Source organism: Martes martes (genome assembly GCF_963455335.1).
Source record: "Martes martes genome assembly, chromosome: 11".
NCBI classification, from domain to species: Eukaryota; Metazoa; Chordata; class Mammalia; order Carnivora; family Mustelidae; genus Martes; species Martes martes.
Window position 1 is genome coordinate 71,252,340 of NC_137899.1, and position 18,475 is coordinate 71,270,814.

An 18,475-nucleotide genomic window follows, 5' to 3' on the forward strand; every position below is an offset into this window, starting at 1 on the left:
CTTGAAGGGGGAAAGCGGAACAAGGAAGAGTCACCCAGTTTTGTCCACTGACCAAACTCAAAGACGCCACTACATATGCTATATAATGCAGTATTTATGAAGTTACTAGGTTAAGAATATGTACCATGTATCATATATAACTTATAATGCTATATACTTCAGTTCCCTTAACAAGTGTGCCTCTATTTTTCTGTAGGTGACACTGCCGTCAACATGGTTCATCTTCCTAGCCAATTTCAACACAGGAACCTGCTTGTTTGTTCCCAGCACTGCTCCCAGCTGTAGACAGTGAAGCAGGTTCTTCTTGGACCTCACTGGCCAATTTCCATGCCTCAGACCTACTCCACACAACACTCAGGAACCCAGTGACTGGTAACAACTTAGAGGCCCCATGACTTGGCATTATTGAACAAACTCAGTTACTCTGCCTTGTTTCAAACCGGAACTGAAGACATTTTTTAAACAGTTACAGCTACAAGCCTATCATAGGACAGGGAGATGTACCAGATTGTTCGCTGCACATTTTTAAAGTTATGAAGCAAATGCAGAGAAAAAGAAAGGGCAGTTCATCTCCTTCTTACACCGATACATAAAACAAAAGGCCTGAAATGAAAAGTGGAGGGATGCACTCACCTGCGTTGGAGCCTGTCAAATTGTAACGTGCATTCAGTTTCTTGATGATGTTCTCATGGATTTGGTACCACTCACTCTCTGTGTTACACCTAGAAAACATTAACACTCTGTTAAGCTTTGATAATGGATCAGATCAAACAATGACCTTACTAGCACACCTGCTCTTTCTGGAATAACCACGGTACGGTATCTCCTTAAATCTCCTTGGGAACTCCCCCAAACTGGTCGGTTTTGGCATAACTGCCCCATGATGAGCAGGACACCCATATCTGGTAAATGCATGACCACCTACCTCATGCCAGAAGGGGTTGTGATGAGCTCACAATTTATGAGGTCCCCCTCACCTCAAAATCTCAGAGGACAATGCACACAGTGAAAGGCAGTGCAGACCAAAAGTCCTACTCCCTGGATTTGAACCCTATTAACTGAGTTACATCCTTTGGACAAGTTATTTATGCTCCCTGTGCCCTGGTTTCTTCACCTGTGAAAAGGGGGGTAATATACTACAATTAAATAAGCTTGGGCCTAGGATAATGCTAGGCATATACCCCATGCTCCATGAATGTAAGTTCTCATTCGTGGGTTTCTACCTACTGTAACATGATCGAGTTTGGTTAGCATCAGGACGTAGCAAAACAAGCAAAATGTAACTGAGGTTAACACAACTTGCAAGGGGGTCATTCAAATTTCCCCTTGCACTGAAGAGTAATCAAAGCTCCCCAGCTTTTCCTCTTCTGGGCAAAAGGGCATCTTTCTATCTTCTTACTCTCACAGCCATCTGTACCTTGTTCCTTCAGCTCTTGTCACTTGCTAGCTCATGCCATCTTTGTTAAACATGCTGTAGTTCACCTAGGAAACTTTTAAGGTCCTTGAGGAGTGGATCTAGGACCTGTTGATATGTGTTCCCCTCGGGACTTTGAACATTGTGGGTGCTTAAAAAGCACACAATGGCTTAATGAATGGATCGATGTCCCCTTGTCTGGCAACTCCTAATGGCTCCTAAATATTGAGGCTGGTCATCCTTCCTTACTGCCGTGACTGTCCCGGTTGGGGGTAGGGGGATGCCTCCCTCATTTGAGTGTGTTTGTAAATCACTACTAACTTCTATCAACCACATATTCTCTCTCCCAAGGGTCCTGAATATGAAGATTTTATACATGATCGATCAAAACGCTCCACAGTAGATTCCTTTTCCTTGTGATCTCGTCTGTAGCTGACAGTTCACAATTTGACTACATATTTATTTCATCACCATATGCTTTTCCAGGATGAACACGATGAAGGTCATTTTTGGGCCACTTAACAATAGGGTACCAGACGGCGCACTGAATCTTAGAAGGCAAGGAAATTAAGATGAAATGAAACCATCCCACCTGTTCAGCTGCAGGACAACAAATTGCCATTTAGTATATTCTGTCTCTAGTTTTCTTATTTCAGCTCAGTGGGGAAGGAAGAGATGGCCTGCTTCCTATTAGTGAAGCGACTCCAGAATTCATTCTTTTAACCTACAAAACTCCATGTAAAATCAAAGCTCAAGTATGTGACTGAAATAGCTTCCAGGCTTACATGAGGTATTTGTTACTGCTCCATATTTGAGACCCAGATGGGTTAGGGATTCGGTCACACTAACAAACAGAAATTTCTTCCAAATTGTTTCTAACAGGCACTTCCTTAAAATGTTCTACTAAAATCACACTTTAGTCTTAACCTACAGTGACTGTTTTGATCGGCTGGCATGCTTCCTGAAACAGATTCACAATTTGCTGAACTGGCATTTTTAAGGGGATCGCTTCTCCAGCAAGAATCATCTAAAACCTTATTTGATGCTTATAAAAAAAACAGACAATAACAACCATAAAGAACAACACAATTTATCATTATGCGAGGGAGCATCTCCCATAGGCAGAGCTGGACTCCATGGGTCTTCTTGAGCAGGCTGCATAATCAAGGCGGATGGGGTGACCGTCGGTCCTGTTTTCCCAAAGGCAAGATAGAGTGCTTGCTACCCTCGCCTGCAAAGACTACTCTAAGGAACGATGAGACTGTTTATAAGGAATTCTAGTTTTCTTAAAAAGCAAGGCCACACAATAGCATCATTATCACATTACCGGATGGTGGTGTCAAAATAACACCCAAAAGCTTAGGACCTTTGACATCTCAAATTCTGGAGTCAGTCCTGACTTCAAATCTGGTTTCTGTTCTTATGAACCCGGTGACTTGGGGCATCATCTAGCCTCTCTGTCCCTTTACGTGGAAATCAGAGCCAACAGCACCTGCTTCATGGGTATGTCATGAGGATAAAGTCACATGATACATCGAAAATGCTTAACACAGTTCCTCGCACGTAGTAAGCACACTGTAAATGGTGGCTATTCTCCCCAGAATTATTTCAAAAACACTGCATTTAATGATCAACCAGGAGAGTTTGGAAAGAGGATTATCATGGAAATAGAGGACCACCACATGATAAAAAGAGTAGTGAGTTTTACTACCTGCTAGTTTCACCCAAAGTTTGCAAGTTAAAATCAAGGTCACAGATTTTATCCCTCTTAAAAGAGAACAGACAGAATTGCTGGTCCTAAACCACAGGCTATAGACAAATCTTTGTCAACTAATTAGCAAATGTGTGGCATAGGTCCCAGGGGCACTGGGTGGAGAATGGATAAATCCATGAAATCCTCCAGCAGTGGTCAAAAACCAATTTGAAGTCTGTGTCCTACAGGCAGTGGGCCACTCATATGAACCCTACATAGGAAAACTATTGGCATATGTTGGGTTTATCAACTCCACAGACAGAAATGAAACTCAAGCAAGCTCACTCATGGAGGTGGCCAGCAGTATGGTCCCCAAACAAGGAATGAGCCCACTCCCCTACCCATTCCCTCATCCCAGAGTAAGGGAATTACAATATGTCAACTCTCAATTTTCAAACCTGTGGGGAGATGCTCAGGGCAGGGTGGTCTGAAACCATGTGCATTTAAAAAAAAATCAACCAACTGATTTGGAGTATATGAAGTGATTTTCTTGTGGAGTGCCAGAAGTTGAACTGTGTCCCCCCCACCCCCCCCCCACACACAAAAGAATATTGAAGTCCTAAGCTCTAGGACCTCAGAATGTGACCTTATTTGGACACAGGGACTCTACAGAGGTAATCAAGTTAAAATCAGGTCACTGGGGTGGGGCTCCAACCTGATATAACCATTCCCTCATAACAGGTGGAAATATGGACACAGAGATGAAGGCAATGCTGGGCAGTGTCACAGAACACTGAAAACAACCAGCAACCACCAGAAACTAGGAGAGAAAGGCACAGAACAGACTGTCCGTCCCAGCTCTCAGAAGCTATCAACCAAGCCACCACCATGACCGAGGACTTGCCACCTCCGGAACTGAGATAATCACCTCCTGTGACTTAAGCCTCCCTCCTCTTCCTGGCACTTTGTTGGGCAGAGCTAGCAAACTCATAATACATGAAAGAAAAGGGAAATCACCTACTTGCACCTTCTGTTCCGAATTCTAATTAGTGTGTGTTAAAAACTATGTCTGTTTTCCAAGAACAAATGAACTGAAGGTAAGGACAGGTTCGGTTCTTATATTCAGAGGAGGTACTCTGTGACATGGATGGTCCACCCCACGCTAATGTGTTTGTATTCTTGGGTTCTTGATTTCACAGTTCCTCTGACTGCTGAGGGCGCTCGCCCGTGGCAAGTCTCCACATTGAGTTTGGGAGGGGTGGCTCATGAACTCAACCCCGCCCCCTATTCTCCCATGACCCCCTTGGAGTGACCTTTGCCACATGGCATCCACAGGTGCCCCCGCTTCCCGCTCCAGTCCCTCCATGGGGCATGCTTCTTACATGTACACCTTCAGGATGAGGTCATCTTTTGTCTCTCCGGTCAGCAGGTCGGCAATGCTAAGAACTGCACAGCCAAAGGGTCGCCGGTACTGGGCGCTACAGGCATTCTTTTTCTCTCCTGCTCCCATTCGACCTGTTCAATAGAAAAGCAAACATGACCCATGCAGGCACTTGACCAGTGCACCTTCAACGGATACAGAGACCCTAACCAATGGAACTGGGCAATGAAAGGGCGCAGGAGATGTTGCTTCAGTTCTTGACTCTCCTTTCCAGGCACCTCGCTCTGTGATCTCGGGCTCATTGATGAAACTCTGGGCACCAGCTATCACCAATGAAACATGGAAACTGGAGCTGATCCTCTGTTTGGGAACCCTTCCCCAAGGATTCATGAAGACAACCCAGGAGGTTTGGGTCAGTAAATGCAATTATGGTGCCATTTCATTTTTCTATTTTTGAAAAAATTTCCATAGTTAAAGAACAATTTCAAATATTTCACCTTTGAAAGGAAGCAGTGTGAGATTCCCTGAAGCTAAAACAAGTAAGCAAAGACAATCAAATGAGTGTGCAGGTCCCTTTCCTGACCCAGGGCTCAGGCTGATTACAATTCAGCCAATGGCTAAAATCTCCTGGGATGCTTTTCACTCTGACATAGTTTCATCTTGTTTCAATTGTTATATATTTTTAAGTATGTTATTGAGATACTGTTTTAATTTATTATTGTATTTGCCAATGGATAATTTTGAAGACAGAAAGCAGATAGGATTCTGAAGCTGAAATATAATAAGTTAATGTGAGGAAAAATAATGATAAAAGTATGCAAATCTGTTTCCAGATGCTTGGCAACGAACGGGTATAGAAGTTGTTTTCCATCTGAGCAAAATTCTCCTATAGCACAACTAGAGGACTCCAGTACTTTCCAAAGCCGATGGTAAATGGGTACCAAAAAAAGCAAAGGGGGGGATGGCAATATCTAACTGGCTTTCATTATCAGTAATACAGTAAAATTACCACACCAATGCATCGTTTTTAGAGAAGTGTTTACAAATAGCATGAAACATCTCATTTTATCAATTAGACTCAAAACTAGAAAACAGGCCAGTTGCTTTTTAGATGTGCAAAATTTAAAGAATCACGTTTTCATGACCTGATGCTTAAATATGTGGCTAAATTTCAACCCATGTTTTAACATAAATTATACTGGCAAATCAAACACTGTCATGTCATACTTGAATTTAACAACCAATTATACTTTATTCACAAAACTCACAAATTTAAAACTCTGATCACTCGTGAAATGGGGAAAAAAAGTCGACGGTATCTCTATTTTAATTATTATTACAGATTGCACTAGGACGAAATGTATCCTCCTATCTTTACCGACATCACAATTTATGTTTCTTGCTTAATCATTCCCTGGTAAATGCAAGACAACAGAATGACTCGAAGATTCCCGAGTGGAGTATTTCAAAAATCACTTAACATCACATGAGAAATTTAGCTGTAAAAAGTAAAAACAAAATCCCTGAAACTCTCATCATGATTACTTCCACGGACTCCTCTAGCTTTATATTCCTGGAAGTTCAGGCAGGGCAGGGCTAGCACCCTGATCTTTTGTTACCCCCTTTGGCTAGAACTGCAGGAAAGAAAAAACTGTAGGTGTCTGGGGGGAGGACAGCCCCATACAGGGGTGCAGGCAGCCATCCCCTGCAACTTGAGAAGACGGCAGGGAGGTTCCAGTCCCTCTCTGATCACTGGGCACCATCACTCCTAGGCCCTCACACCCCTCATGTCCTCAGACCCTCGATTTCAAGTTTTCTTCCCCAGGTCGGCAGGCACCACCCTTTGGATACCAAAACCATGGTCGGGTCCTGTGCTGCCAGGCCTGGTGTTCCCAACTCTAGAATTAATAAAAGTTCACAGTTCTGGTCAGATTTCCAGGAAAATTCTCAAAGCAGAAAGGAAGGTAGGCATAGGGAAGGCTAAAAAATATTCAGTAATATTTAGTAAACAGTTTTAGCTACCAACTAAAAGCCAAAAGGAGAAACAGAGAGGTGGTAAAACCTTTAGCAGGGTGGCCAGGAGGATATGGAACTATTTCTTTCTCTTTTTTCCCCATCCTCTTCTGAACAATCAAAGATCCGGGCTCAGTTTCTGAGGCAAGGTGCCATCGCTCCCATTCTCTGCAGCCAGTGAGGGTCAGCGTGCCCTTTTCTTACTAAAGCAGATACAAGGGACATTCTAGAAGAAGTAAGAGGTATCTGTCCCTGATAGACAAGAATCCTCCGCTCCTTAATTTCATTGCAGCAGACGAAGCCTTGCCCTTTCTTAGAGTTTCTTACTTTTAATCTAATTTCTTCCCAGTCTCAAAGTGTCAAAATGGTAAAAGGGACCCGATCATCAGGCAGCTCTTGCAGTAATCTCAGTGTCAAGCTGAGACCAAAGCTCAGGGGGGAAAATGGGTAACAGGTAATTTCCAATTCAACGTTCATTCTGATGGCTTAATGATCATAAAAATCTTAGGGCAAAACATGCAATCACTAATCTAATGCCGACTATTCGAAAGGCAGCCGTGTGACTGGTAATACGCACACGGCTTCCGAGGCAGTAGGGGCCTCCAGGCCCTGGGCGAGCAGGGCCTGGAGCCCCCCTGCCACATGTGTTTCTACCACCCAAAACCTGCAGATATCTTCTAAAAAGTTCTGAAAGCAAAAGGAGTTTTTCTCCTGATACTGTAGAAGATTACATTCAAATGCAACATTCACACGAAGGCATCCAAAACCACATTTTACATGAACAAACGGCATTATGAATTTTAATGAAAAGAACACACTCACAAAGAATTATCTAACAAACTGCCCCCCTGCCCCTCTGGGAACCTAAAAGCTTTCTCGTAAATAGTCAGCAGCACGCATTTCAACTTTCTCAATATTTTTAAAGATTCTTTCCAATTTTTTCCCCATATATACTCACTTAAAAGAAGAAAATTAAAACAAAAAAGTTTACTTTTTTTTCTTTTTATTTCAATAGCCCCTCAAATCAAAAAAGAGCATACAATGAAAATGGGTTTTCAGAACTTTTATGAGAAAAAATGTATGGAAAATCTATGTTAGGATGGCAACGTGTTTTTATAGTTTCTCTCAGTGCACAACGCGGTTATCAGATGCAAATGAGAAAAGACTAGAAAAATAAAGGTCACTATGCAGGATTGCATGGCAAGACGTGACTATGGGGTAGAAGTATTCCCAAGCAAATAATGGAGCACAGGCAGTGAAGAAGTGGGAACCAGTTCCCAGTATCAGCTGGTTAGCTTTAATAGAAAAACGGTGTAGGCTATGGCATTCCTCATCATACCTAGCACCTCTGCCATAAAATACCTGCTTTTAGGGGCATTTTATGAGTAAAAACAAGTGAACTTATTCTGGCTCTGTTGCGCAAGTTCAGTGTGGAACACCCAAAGTGTGCTCTGCAAGATTTTAATAACTGTTACATTATGCAAATGTTTCCATGGTCAAATCGAATTTGGAGAAAACTAGGGCCAACAAAGTCAGAGAGGCATTTTAATATTTCCCTGGAGGACTTCCGAGACCCTTTGATGAGCTGATGATATTATAAAAGTGGAAAATATATATAGCATTCAGGGTTTCATAACCCTTTACTTGTATAGCACTTTTTGCAATAATGCTCTGTAGCATTCTGCACTTTGGAGAATGCCAATTAGTATATAAAATTTTCATAAACTTGTAGGAAATCCAGATCCTAAAGTTTAATTGATGCTGTTAACAGAAATTAGAATTTAAAAAGACAAGAAATTTTAAGTCAAATATGTTTATGGAGTCCAATAAAAGCAAAGCACAACAAACTACCTAACGACTTCTATGGGAAGAAAACAAAGTCTATGTATGATAAATGAGGAAGCCGTCCGTGAGTTTGGGGAGGCATGGGAACAATCCCAAATGTGGGGATTCTCAGATTCCAAACTGGCTTTCACTGTTTTCTGATCCAGACAGCAAAGAGATCACACCAACACAGAGACCTTTCAGCATTTCTTCCCCCTGTTCTATCACACCTATCATACCAGCAAGTGTTACTTACCAATTCGGATAATGTGCACAGTGATATAGACGTCCCTTCTTAGCTCACTGCTACCTAAATCCTATAAAAAAAAAAAAGTGGGATTATTTTAAAACTCATAAGCTATATAGAATTATTAAAGGTCATAGCACATTATTTCTACAATTAACAGAAGAAAGACAAAGATAATGCAGACATTCTTAATGGAATTTTGTAGCAGAAGCATATAATTCAAATCCTGTTCTAAAAATACCACGATGATCAAGTTAACACTCTTAGTCTACGGATGTCAAATAATACTTAAAGGGAAAAAAAAGGCCCATTCTATGATAGCCAAATTATGGAAATAGCCCACGTATCCATTGACAGATAAATGGATAAAGAAGATGTGAGACACACACGCACACACACACACACACACACACACGAAATAGAGTATTAATGGAGTATTAGCCAGCCATAAAAAAGAACAAAATCTTGCCATTTGCAAAGACAGGGATAGGGCTAGACAGTATTATGCTAAGCAAAATAAGTCAGAGAAAGACAAATACCACATTTTACTCATATGTGGAATTTAAGAGACAAAACAAATGAGCGAAGGGAAAAAGAGAGAGAGACACACTGAGAAACAGACTCTTAACTACAGAGAACAAACTGATGGTTATCAGAGGGGAGCCGGGGGGAATGAGTTAAATAGGTGATGTGGATTAAGGAGTACATTTGTGGTAATGAGCATTGCGTGATGTATGGAAGTGTTGGATCACTATACCGTCCACCTGAAACCAATATTACACTGTGTTAACTAACCGGAATTTAATTAAAAACTTAATAAAATAAAAATACCACTACAAGTTTACAGGGTAAGTCTACTGATGTCAAATAATACATTAAAGAAAATTCTTGTTTTAATTTCTCACTCATTCTTTAATCATTTATTAAGTACATTCTAAATGCCATACGTCATGCAGAGTGTAACAGGCTCCAACATAAACCAAAGGAACAGAGATGTGTCTATGAATGGTGGTATTCAAGATTCTGGGCACTAACTGTACTTCAGTGTTTTTGTTTTGTTTTGTTTTTTTGTCAAGCACTTATACTTTATTTTATGCTTTATATTATCATGTTCAATTAGCCAACATATAGTATAGCATTAGTTTCTGAGGTAGGGTGCCATGATTCATTAGTTGCATATAAATCCCAGTACTCATCACAGCACGTGTCCTCCTTAACACCCAGGCCCGTAGCCCCGCCCTCCTGTACTGTGAGTGTTATTTACAAAGGTTAAGCGAAGTCACTATGTTCTCTCACAATAATTTACTTCCTCAAGTAACATGAAGTACAGCTGGAAAAATCCGCCTCCAAGACAAAACAAGATCCACCTACCACGAAGAGAGAGCAATGTCGTTCTGGTTTATCTGGGGCTTTGGGAAGTCCATTTCTATTCAGCCTCAGGAAAAATCTCTCACTACAAGAGAAAAAAAGTTTAATATTCTGAAAATTATTTAATATCCAAGGACTTATCACTCTTCTATTTACTCTTCATCTTAAGAGGTAAACTCAAAACATATTAGGTCCTTCATCTGATGTCAAAATTGCTGTTGTAAATTAGAAGCACACCCAAGAAAATAAACATTTACTTCACTTCTGACAATACTGGCAAATCAGCAAAAGCAGAAAACATAAATATCTATGCAAACAAAAGATTAACCTTTAAAAGAATAGGTTTCTATATCAGTGATAATGCATTCTTACTATTCCAAGAAGTGGAACTAAGTTAGTGCAGGAAGGGAAAAAAACTGACCTACCATGTTTTGTGTGTTTGTACCTAAGAGTATTGTTTTTCATGATGTGTGTCATGTATTTAATTAACATCATACAAAGACACCATCCTGAGTGGTAACCATCTAGCAGAAGGCTTAATATTTTATGCTCTTATAAATATATCATCTAAAATACCAAGAGAAGGTCCAAGAAATGAAACTTGAATTTGTGCTGGTCCATGAAGAAAAAGGAGACCTTAAATTCCCCACTGAACTTGCATATGAAAATACAGCATCCCCAAATTAAATATAAACACAAATGCTATTGATCAGCTACTAATTCAAATCAATATATTTGTGGATGTAATTTAGACCCAAGGTAATGTTACCCATTTATATTCAAATATACCCATTTATATTCAAATAAAAAGAAAAACAAATAAGTAAAATAGAAAGAATATTGACCAGAGAAAAATGAATGTACCAGCAACCATGAGCTTCTGAATTTCAATATCCTCATGCCTATGACAGAATCAAATGGCTGCCCACCTCAGGGAGGGAACACAGCCAACACCTACAGAATGCAGGACCAGGGTATTAGCACACAGTGTGGCCGAGGTTAGATTTGCTTCAGGCTGAGGACCAAGCAGGGAAAGAGAGTGTGGGGCATTAGTGAGGCTCAGAACTACCAACTCACCATGCTTATTCACCACTCCACCCTTGCCTTAAATACTGGCTCTGTCAACGCAAATCTCCTTGTCTCGTGCAGGAGAAGAAGCAAGAGCCATAACCACATCTCTAAGGAAGCATATGGATATGAATTTATGACTGTTTTGGAACATTTTTATTCTCTTTTGTGATTTAAATCTAGATAGATACACGTAACAGATTCAACTACCTGGCTTACCATGTTTTTCTTTATTCTTACATTATACCTATTCCTGCCCTCTCATATGAGAAAGGGCACCAATGTATGTTTCTGTGGGGTCATCCCATACTATTATCTGTGGGGTTTGGGGGTATTTTTCCAGAAAGCAGTGGCTGATGAGGTCTGAATGAAGAGAATACAAATTGTTGCAAGAATTCTCAAGTGAAGCTAATGTTCCCACATGCTACAATTCTGAAGGCCAGTCTGGGAATGAAAGATCCAAGAGGATGCAGAGTTAAATTTTTATTACCCAATCGTCATTTACTATACTTCAAGGAGGACTGTAAGCTTTCTTCACAGCAGAAGAAAATTCACTACTATTTCAAATTTAAGATATGCTTGAAGTAAATGTGTAAAAATTCATCTTCAAATAAATGAATTATACTTAAATAATCATACTAGGTAATACTATTGTTGTTAAGAATTCACCATTTGATGGTTACTCTGCTAAGGACTTAACAGGAATTGATTCATTTAATCTTCATTATGCCCTTATAAAGACAGAACTAACTACTATTATACCCATTTTATAGATGGGGAAACTGAGAAATAGTAAATTATATTGTCCAAGATCACAGATCTGGTGCATGGCTGAGAACTGATTCAATCCCATGTGTTAATTCAAAACCTTTGCACTTCCTATGAATGCTATAAGGTAAGTCTTTTCTCTGCTTTATAGAAATAAAGAGCAAATATTTCCAGAATATTGAGATAAGAGAGAAGCCGTCCATCTGTTTGGGACACCCACTGATTCGGTCAAGCCTGGTCCTAAGAGTACAGGGTTACTCTCCCCACACCCTTCTTGGCCTCATGGGAATGAAAGAAGCAGAAATCTGTTTCAGCAGGTTTCAAAGCAGTCCCTGGCTTAAAATAGTTCCTTGGTAGTTTGTTCAAGGAAACATACCTAGAAAAATAAATTGGAAAATAGAATTATTTTATTAAACAAATGCAGAGCTCCAAAATGGATTTAAGAATTTGGCTTTAGTTAATTGACTCTCCTGAGATTTAAGACTGGAATTTGGTTTTGCTTCTTAGTCATCAAAGACTGTTTATGGATTATACTTTAGCCCCAAATACAGGCGATGTGACCATTTTCCCCTCTTCTGTATCACAGACAGCATCTGCTACTTTATATTTTTATATATTATTGAGATGCACTTATGTTTGAGGCTCCTCTTTATCCCTACTGGAATGTTTACAACAAACTGCCCTTTATCTTCTGATAGGCCAGTCTAAAATAATGAATACAATAAGATGAATAGACAAAAGTCAACAAGGCATTCTAGATACGAAAATCTTAACTTTAATACTGATGTAAAATACCACTCCATATTTGCAAGCTTCATCAATATTCTGGTAAAGCCGTGTTTCCTAAAGTATTCTATTTCAGAAAGAGATTCCTTTTGCTCTGTCACTATTTTAATTTCACCAGTCTAGACAGGATCCTGATTATGCAAGTATTATACTATATCATATCCTGTTTCAGAAAGAATATCAATATGTACTAAGCCAATGACATATCCCCTCGCTTAAGCATGCCTTAAGGGGGAGATAAAAATAGACTGACGAAGGGTACTATGGAAAAATAACTCATGTGCAATTTAAAAAAAAAAAAAAACAGACTTCTATTGTGGTGCCTGGGTGGCTCAGTGGGTTAAGTCTCTGCCTTCGGCTCAGGTCATGGTCTTGGGGTCCTGAGATCGAGCCCCGCATCAGGCTCTCTGCTCAGCAGGGAGCCTACTTCCCCCTTTCTCTCTGCCTGCCTCTCTGCCTACTTGTGATCTCTCTCTCTCTCTCTCTTTCTGTGTCAAATAAATAAACAAAATCTTAAAAAAAAAAAAAGACTTCTATTAAAAGGGAAAAGAAAAATCTTTGTGGCCAATTAAAAAAATTTTTTATTCACTTAGTAACAATTTACTACACAAACTCAAATCAAGTTTTCTTTAGGTTTGATGATACAGGACCTATTTAACCAGCAAATGGTTTCAGAGGTAAGAAGATGACCTATAGAAAAATATTTCAGAATCTTTGAGTTACAAATAAATATCCCGCCACCCCACCCCCACTCCAAGTTTGGACAATACCAAAATGTATGTCTTGAAGGCCGGGGGAAAAAACTGAACAAATCGCTGACATTGCACTCTGGTACATCTTCTATAATTCTCTCACAAACTTTTGTGGCTACGCACAAAGGCATTTTTGAGACTCTACTTTAAGGAAAAGGGTGGCTTCTCCAATTAGAAAACACAGTTGGTTTTTGTGAGCTTAAAAAGTGTCCTTTTTGACATGGTAAGATGTGAATACCTCAATTACATCATTTACATTTTTTTCCTAATCATAACAGGTGTGTGTGTTCCTTGCTAATACACTGTCAGGAACGAGAATATGGGGTGATCATCATTAACCTTTACATCCCCAGCTGCTAGCCGATGACCTGGTACTTCCTCAGTGGTTAATTAAAGACTGAACAAATATAATCTTTTAGGAAAAAAATACAACACAATCCCAACAAGAGGGGAGATTTATTTGCATTCCTAAGTTTCCCTCTCTTCCCCATAATGTCCTTTACTTTGTGGTGAGAAATACATGAAATTCTCCAAAGAGACATTTCAATCAAGGGCGCCTCCCCACCAGATGTAAGAGTCATCTAATTAACTTCATGGCACCCCCAGATTTTAGATCATGCTTCTAGCCTTGTCCCCGTGCACACTTTATATCTTTGTTATATTATACAGTGATGGAAAAATCTACAGTGACATCATATATTTCCAAACGAGAATACTGTGTCCATCATCACTAAGGAATAAGTAAATAGAAACAACTCCAGAAACACTGAGAAATGTGAGCTGATATTACCAGCAAGGAAAAAAAAATCCTCATTTGACTTTTCCATATACTGCCATATTCTCCCAGAGGAAATTTCCCAGAGAAATTTAGTGCCCACCTGAATTCCATGTGTAAGTCATTATAAATCATTTTATATTATAAATCAACAAAGACAGATTCTTTCTTTGGAAATAAAGCATTAAAAAAACCCATAATTATTTATTATCTATGACGTGCCTTCTTCTAACAAGGATTTTAGGAGGAAACCAAGATAATGAAATAAGAGTGTAAACAAGCATCCCCATCCTGGGCCCAAGAGAAAAATAGTACAAGTAAATATTACCCTGTGCTGGGCATCACGACTTACACTTCACATGGATTTTCTCACTTACTTCTCACAACCGCCCTATGTGGTAGGAACCACCTCCATCCCTACTTTGCATATGTGGAATCTGGGGCTGGGAGATATTAGGTAAATTGGCCAAACTTGCATGATCAGCAACGCTGCAGCCAGGAAATCAATTATTCGGGGCCTGAATCCAGAATCTCAGGTCTTAACCACAGTAGGAAGTGGTATGTAAAAGAACAGATTACTGTGAACAAAGCAGAGCAAGACTAACCATGTCATGTGAACAGAGGGTTTTTACTGTGAATATTTTCAATAAAATAAAAAATAATAACGAAAATGCATGAAACTGAAAATAAATGACTGACTGACCAAACGAATGAATGAATCAAGCCACCCACAAATGTATCTGTATTTAGGGAGTTAACATCTGTGCGCCTGCTCAGTTGTGCCACCGCGTTCCGACGTACTCAAAAAGATCTCTGATAATGAAGAGTGTATTTCCATGCAGAGCTGGATAGAAAATTCTTGCCCGTGGTCAGATCATGTGGGGTGTGCAGTCGGGATGTGGAGCCCTCTGATGGCTTCTGTTCCCATACTCAGCAGGACAGGATGCTCCTTCTTCCTGTCCCTCTGCCTAACACAGCCCTTCTGTAGGAAAGGCCTTGCCTAGGGTCTTGGAGGCCTGCAGGCCAGGTGTGGGAGGGTGCTCCCAGACTTCTGAGTCATCCTATCAAGTGCCTCTCCCATAGGGTGTTCCTAGGATAAGCAGTTGGCTTCAAAGAGCAATGCACCTGCAGTTAGGACTGGCCAACGCCAAGGAGATTTTTCTATTTCTCTGTATGATTCACGTTTACCTCTCTATAATTCCCAACTCATAAGAAGCAAAACTGCCTGGTGATCTCAGGAATGTGAAAATTACACAAGCTGTACTTCATCCAAAACCATATGAGTGGGGAATATCTTGGGTTGAAACGTGTGATGTGAAAGATTAGTAGCCTAGACTGACCAATCCACAGAAAATTATAAAGAATTTTTCTAAAATCACTCGAACAGTTAAATCACTGAAATAAATGTAGGATCCCCAAAAGTAACAGTAGCAGAAGAGAGAAAACATTTAGATGCTCAAGTTCTGGTAAACTAATCAGAAAAACCCTGAACTGTCTGGTTCTTTTACACTTTAAGAAACCATCTGACTAACAACTGCCCATGTAGTGCCTTTGAAAATGCGAAGTCACTTGTTTTACAGTTAACTTTGCCATGTGTAAGGATAACAATATCTACTCTATGATGAGTGGAAGCAAAGGGAGGTGCACCAGGAGCCAAGGCAGAAACAGTGGGAGCGAGAGGACAAAGGGAAGAGGGAGAAGCCATGAGTGGGTGTCTCAGCTGTGCTCACCCCAGAGCCTCGAGACACAAGGCAAGAGAATGCAAACATAAGGTGATTTCATGCTTCTATTTCACTGCTTCTGCATTTTGTCACATGCTTTCTGACTGATGAGCAGGATAAGATGCTGCCAACAGTCTGAGGGGGACTGTTACCATGTTCTTTCCTAGAGCAAGTGGCAAAGGACAACTGAAAACAGGAAGGCTCAAACTACTTGCTAAATGTGGACTAACGCCCCCCATGAGCTGGTGCTACCACCGTTCAGGCAAGACTCTGGGGAGATGGGTGGAGGCTGGGCTGGCCACTGGACCAAGGGCTTCAGTGCTCACCGTGGCACAGAGGAAAAATGAAAGGAATGCTCAGTGGGAAAGAGAGACACTTGCCCGCCTTCTCCTCCGGGGGCTCCTAACCCAGGTGCACACAACATGCTCTTGGGAGCTGTATAAAACCCAGGTCCTCCCCTGGACATCCTGACTTACTAGGTCAGGATGAATCTAAAAGCTCCCTGCATGTTTATAAGTCCAGCTATGTTTAAGGACCACTGTTTTGACCCAAATGCCCAGGCCCTAATGAGTTAGAACTACTGGCTGTCTTTTATAAGAGTCAGATATACCAGAAAACAGGCAATGCATGCCAGTACCTTCAGGCCAAAGACTTTTCACTGTTCTTCTCCCAACCACATAACCAGACAAGGGACAGTTTCTCCTTGGTAATAAATGAAAGCAACTCTTCGAGCAAGACTTCCTAAATAAAGCTATTAATGGGCTTTCTAATTTTAAAACTGAAGCAACATTAGGGTCATGAGCTTTTTTCTGATTACAGGGAAATGGAAAGAGAGTGATTGTCGCTACCAAGGTTTCTGGAGTTCACCTAGAGAGAAGACAGAGTCTTGAGTTTTTTGTTTTTAATAGTAATGCCCATGCCCAGATTCACCCTAAAAATATTTGACAGTGAGAGACTAAGCAACCAACCGATGTGATGGCTTTGTCAGGACAGCAAAGGATTCTTCAGTTGAATGATACAAGGGGAGATTTTTTTTTAAACTAAGAGTCAACTCTATTATGAATTTTGAACATCATGTTGATTCTTACTACTTAAGATGACTGAAAAGCATTTCATGCTATTTTTTCTTTCAGAGAATAAAGCTATCTGAATCGAAACTCTTTCTAGAAGAGTATAACTCAACGAAAAAAGAAATTCCATGCTTTTTAAAATTATAAATAAGTGATATACATATCATCTGCCATTTCATATTGCCTGTGCTATCCATCACTGACTGATGAATTTTAAAAAATGACTGCATTGACTGATTTGAGAAAAATAGTAATGACTGTAAGTTCAAAAGACTTGAGACTCCAGAAATCCCAATGTTGAATTCAAGTAAATCCTTAGAAATAGCTATACCATTTGAGCAACTCAGGGAAATACTTTCTTGCACCATCTCTAGAGAACTCATTAAGAATTTCAATAGAACACTAGTTTCTCAGAGAAGTAACAAAAAGTAGGCAATGATAGGATCTTGTCAACAGAAACAGGAACCATGAAATAAGAAAGCCTATATAGGCAGAATATCTTGTGCTTATTCTTCTGTGAATTTACATAATTTGATCATTATAAATATTGTATATTTGACACACCACGAGGGAGGAAACACTCTGGTCGATGCACAGTAATTATTCTGACCTTTCTAACAATGTCTCTTTGTTAGGGAAAGCATATGTAATAAGAAATCTTGAAAATAGAGCAACCCTGAGCTTAAATATACTCTGGATTGAAGCATGCAGTTCCTTGCAAGGAAATCATAAATGAAAGCAGAATAAATAATAAAACTGGAAGTAAGTCAAGCCCTACAAAACCACTAAGTACAACACATCTTTCATGCATTTATTATCTCAAAAAGATGGGGTTTTTTTTTAAAGAAAATAAGCAAAAAAATCCAATTTCCTTTCAACAACTTACTGACAGATTCTTTGCATTCATTACAAGTTTAAAAACTGAAAACTATCTAAATCATTATTAAATAGTATTCATGAGCTAGATAACAAATGCACTTGGGCTTTTAAAGGTCAAATGATTTTTTTTTAAATAAGGCAGCTACAAAATGTCTAAACCGATATACAAATATTAATGTGAATGAGAATAGGTACATTACTTTCCAATAGAGGTTTATAGTTTTCCTAAGTTTGAGAAGGAGGCAAAGGTACCAAAAAGGTTAGGAAGCATTGCTTTAGACACTGCAAATATTTTTGTGAAACGGAAACACTATATTGGCTAAAATACTATGAGATGGTATAGAAACTATCTTTCAAAAATACTTCTTGACTTAAAGTTTAAGAGTATTTCAGTAGCATTAGAATCCACATTCTGGAAGTACAGGATTTTTTTTTCCCCTGGGTTATTCACTGATGTGTCCCCACTTGCCCAGATCAGTGCCTGGCTCTGAGAAGGACAGCAGTAATTGTTTGCTCAATGAATGATCATCAATGACTCAACAGCAACAGTGTGAAATTATGCTCAGTGGACATAAAAAGAAGACACAGTTTCTGTTTAACTTGCAGTCAAAAATCTCTAAAGAGAAATACTGAGGAAAAGGCACTGTATATGTGTCTGTCAATTTTTATTCACATTTTTTAGCATGACAGATTTTGCAAATGATGCTCCCATAGGG

At 39.8% G+C, this 18,475-nt stretch overlaps 1 protein-coding gene across 1 annotated transcript in view; it reads right to left on the reverse strand.

Moving 5' to 3' along the window:
- Window positions 1–18,475, reverse strand: part of DOCK4 (dedicator of cytokinesis 4) — a 422,803-nt gene that overhangs the window by 178,765 nt on the left and 225,563 nt on the right. Inside the window, exons 9-12 of the mRNA XM_080818711.1 lie at window positions 9,944–10,025; window positions 8,582–8,642; window positions 4,490–4,622; window positions 634–722 (exon numbers count right to left, since the gene is read on the reverse strand). Coding sequence (XP_080674837.1) covers window positions 634–722; window positions 4,490–4,622; window positions 8,582–8,642; window positions 9,944–10,025 — 365 coding nt within the window. The remainder of the gene's footprint in view (window positions 1–633; window positions 723–4,489; window positions 4,623–8,581; window positions 8,643–9,943; window positions 10,026–18,475) is intronic.